At 38.5% G+C, this 4419-nt stretch overlaps 1 protein-coding gene across 1 annotated transcript; it reads right to left on the reverse strand.

Moving 5' to 3' along the window:
* Nucleotides 1–3281: 3281 nt before the first annotated feature.
* Nucleotides 3282–4197, reverse strand: mRpL10 (mitochondrial ribosomal protein L10). The gene is made up of 2 exons (XM_065237272.1): nucleotides 4138–4197; nucleotides 3282–4079 (listed from the first exon to the last, which is right to left on the reverse strand). Exons 1-2 carry the CDS (start codon nucleotides 4157–4159, stop codon nucleotides 3337–3339), a joined length of 765 nt encoding a protein of 254 aa, XP_065093344.1. The 5' UTR covers nucleotides 4160–4197; the 3' UTR covers nucleotides 3282–3336.
* Between the last annotated feature and the right edge of the window lie 222 nt (nucleotides 4198–4419).

Below are 4419 nucleotides of genomic sequence, written 5' to 3' on the forward strand. Positions count from 1 at the left end.
AAATGATTGCTTTTCTACGTACAAAACAGCAGTTAACTGTGAATAAGATTTATTTCATGTCTGACGGAGCTGCATCCCAGTACAAAAATCGGAAAAAATTCTAGCCTTTGCCAATTGAAGAATAAATATGGAATAGAAGTTGAATGGCATTTCTTCACAATATCGCATGGAAAAGGTCCATGCTGTAGGAGGAACACTGAAACGTATGGCTACCAGAGCTAGTCTAGCTAAAGAACGTGAACATGCGATAAAAAAAATGCAAGGGAACTATACGATTGGGCTCAGAAGCGAAACGAGGATCAGCTAACTCAAATTTTCTTTTTTTTATGCAACTACTGACGAATATGAAAGTCATAAGCACGAGCTCAACGAACAATACTCAAGGGCTATAACTATTCAAGGAACTCAAAAATACCTTTCATTTATTCCTATTTCTGAAAGACAATTAGAAGTCAGACACTTTTCAAACTGTAAATTGTTGATATTACTAATAATTAAAGTATGGATTTCTATTACAACTAGGTATATCAATCTAACAATGTAAAAATAAATGAAATCATTCTCGAAAAATCGCAATTATATGTTGTTTGTATATGCTAACGAGCGAAATATGTATTTGCAAGAAAATAAATTATTTTAAAACATACACATTCCGGATAATTTAGATCATATCGATGAGCCACCAAGAGCATTTTCATTGTAAAATTTTCTGATCTTTCGGAAAAAAATATTTTCGGAACTGGATAACCCCGAAATACATTAAAAAATGGCCAAAAACTACAATTTTTTTTTTTTAATATCTACTTTCAAACCGCTACATCTCGAAAACGGTGTGACTTAGAATTTTTTTAAGCAGGTGCTTTTTTATTGTAAATTTGATGTACTTTCATTATATAAAGTCAAAACAGTAATTGACCAAGTTTTGGATATTTTTTCAAAAACTTGAGTTTTTAATCAAAACTTTTTTGTCCATCATTTCACCATATTGACCTATAGTGCAATAGATGGCATTTTTCATCCCCTAAAAAAATACAAAGAACCCTTTTTTGAGAAAAATTGTTTTTCATTTTCATTTTCATTTTATGATGTACAAGGGGGTCAGGGGCCATGTCACCGATGAGAATATTCACACCATCCAGCAACACAGCATCTTTACCCATGGGGGTTAAAAAAGTTCTGCGACACTTATGGTGAACCAGCTGCTCAGGGATTGTAGAAAGGAAGAGGGTTGGGTAGGTTTAAAATGCAGAATTAGATGCCGTCACGATTGAATGCGCATGTTTAAAAAATGTTGATCCAGGTACCTTCGTATAAATTTGCATATCATTTAGTTATGGTTATTATCAATAATACTTACATTTCGATAAAGATGATGCTACCTATTTTACCTTATATGTGATACTTATAATCACAGAATCCAACTTTGAATCGTAGACCAGGTCCATTAACAATACACTCGTTCCGAGAAGGGGGTCTGGTACCACTCATACTATATAGTCATCTTCATCTTCTTCTTCAGGTTCGCTCACCACTCGGAATGAACGTTCAGTGTGGTTAGTAATATCAAATAGTGTTACATGCAAACGAAAAAGAGCTACAGCAAGGATTAATTTTTTAAAGTAATAGTTTCATCTGAATACCCAACTAACCATATCTCAGTGACATTTTCTCACTCTGAACCTACATTTAAAGTTATTATGTGATTATATGGTTACATTGGTACTCACACGAAATGTTGTGCAAGTACCACAAGTTCAACAACGCCCAACTATGGACAGCTCAATGTTAATATCATTTACTCTCATAACGGTGCCGGTGGTGTAGTGGTAAGCGTGATTACCTCTCACCCCAGCAGGCCTGGGTTCAATCCCAGTCGGCGCCGCCGGGATGTTCTAAGGCATAACATCTCTGATCACGCCTTCGGATGGGAAGTAAAGCCGTTGGTCCCCGATTCATGAGTTGATGGGTCGATAGGTAGGGTCCAGGTGTGGGAGCTGCCTTCCTGGCACGTCGGTAGCATTGGTGCTCGGCACGGAAAACAAGATCGACGGAAAAAAACAAACCAAAGGAAAAAAGAAAAAAAAATCATTTACTCTTTGAATCAGCGTACACCAACATGATAATCTACTAAGAAACACCTAAGAATTGATTTGTTTTCCGTCGATCTTGTTTTCCGTGCTAAGCACCAATGCCACCGACGCCAGGGAGGCAGCTCCCACACCTGAACCCTACCTACCGACCCATCAACTCATGAACCGGGGACCAACGGCTTTACTTCCCATCCGAAGGAAGGCGTGATCAGAGATGTTATGCCTCAGAACATCCCGGCGGCGCCGACTGGGATTGAACCCAGGCCTGCTGGGGTGAGAGGTAATCACGCTTACCACTGCATTTTTTTTTTTTTCAAATAGTCTTATCTATTACCTGCAATATTGCCGAAGACATTAAACCGATCGGACAAATAGTTTTCGAGTTAAAATTCTCTGAAGATAAGCTTGATATTTTTCTATATGCCCTTTTCAAAAATAGTTGGTCATAAGGAACGTTTCCGCTAATTTTCAACCAAATAAAAAAAACACAAAAATAAACCGATTTGTGAATTCGAACCTAGAAGTGTGCTAGAAGGTTCTGTTCTGTGATACCTATTATGTGTATATATTTTGCAAGCTCTGACTTTTTGCTTTTCGAGAACCGTTTTAAAATCAAAAATCGGTTGAAAAATTATTGAGTTTCTCATGATAGTATGCGGTCACTTACCCAAAATCGGTCTTTTAACAATAACTTAAAATTTTTGGGGTGTTGAAACAATTTCAAAGGTAATTTCATAATGTACTCGACTAGACTAACATACTACAATAAGTCACTTGAAATGTTTTTTATGTCGTGTAACACCGTGGAATTGCACTGAAATATATTTTTAATCAATACGTACCGTGTGGTGCCTGTTCACCGCTCACCTAAGCGATTTTACGATTCTTAAGCGCTCACGAATCATATAGCTGATTGTGACACTCTGAAAGCGAAATTGACAGGTCTTATGAGCCAAACACATACTTTACACCTGTTCTTGTTACTTACAAGTAGGATATCATTTTATTATCTAATGATTTAATAATTCCGAAAAATATTTTTTTATAGCAAGTGAGTGGAAGCAACCCTGGTGAAGAGAATCGAGTTGATTCTGAACGTTAAAAATAAATCAATAAAAATCAATAAAGAGATACCAAGTATGGACGCTAGTTTTCTTTCAGACTAAGCTCTGTCTACCTACCGCAAAACCGTTTTCTACAGTTAAACAACTTTATTAAACTATTTGGAACTGCCAAACTCATCGCTCTAACCGTCAGTTCCCTCTGTTGTTTTGGTGCTTGGACTATCATTCTTTTCATGTTCGTGTCGCACATACGATTCTAGTACGTTAACCAGCTGATTCTGATGGCACTCCAGGTCGCTAACAATCTTCGCTCCGGCACTATACAGCACGCCAGTCAGCTGAGCCCGTGCCGTCGTCAGATCCGGTAAGGAAGCATAACCGATGAATTCATTCTTACTTAGAAACTGACCCTGAATAATACCCGCCAGTAGCACGAATTGCGGTGCCTTCTTAAGCACATTCAACAACTGTCGAATTTTCGCTTCATCGGGACAGAAAATCATCGCCGTTTTCACATCGAACAGTGATTGAATCGGTTCATATTGCGTTCCATCGACGGCCTGCTGGATAATCGATTTTCCGTATATTTTAACGTTCATTTGAAGGCGGTGCAAAGCAACTTGGACTTTGAAGAAATCCTCCTGCTTGATGGAATTCAGGTGAATGAATGCAACCATTTTACTGTGATCCAACCAGTTCCGGACTTCACGGGCAATAATCTTTTCGTAAGGGTTTTCAATCTTCTGGGCAATTTGTGTACGTCCCGCATCGACACACGGTGCATTGAAATCCGGTTGTTTGTAAACCGGCTTTACTAAATCGAGCACACGGGCTCGTTCGTAATGCGGCTTCCGAGGTCGCTGAATGTTGATCTTTCCGCGAAAACGTTTGAAACTGACCAGCGGCAGGCGGGACTGAAGTAAGGCTGTATGAGAGTAATTAAATGAAGCATAAAATGTTGGCAAACTATTCACTTTGCTTACCTTTCTGCATAAAATTCGACATTTTCACTAACTCTCTGTAAACCTCTTGCGTAAAACAGCGGTCCGTTGATCGAATCAAAACAAAAACACTGAACCACCGCACGCGTGTTGGAGAAAAGTCAAATGGTAGTTCCGTTACCGACCGTTACTGGCGGTAGTTTAAGGAAAAAGGTTTTTAAAGTCATCGTTATTGGGAGATTGTCGTAAAAGCTCAACGCAGATGTCACCACTGCATGATGATGATAATGTTGACAGATTGCATATAAAATTCGTGAAAATTAG

The sequence above is a fragment of the Ochlerotatus camptorhynchus genome, unplaced genomic scaffold (genome assembly GCF_037179485.1).
Source record: "Ochlerotatus camptorhynchus isolate MF236.1 unplaced genomic scaffold, CSIRO-AGI_Acam_v1.1 ptg000043l, whole genome shotgun sequence".
NCBI classification, from domain to species: domain Eukaryota; kingdom Metazoa; phylum Arthropoda; class Insecta; order Diptera; family Culicidae; genus Ochlerotatus; species Ochlerotatus camptorhynchus.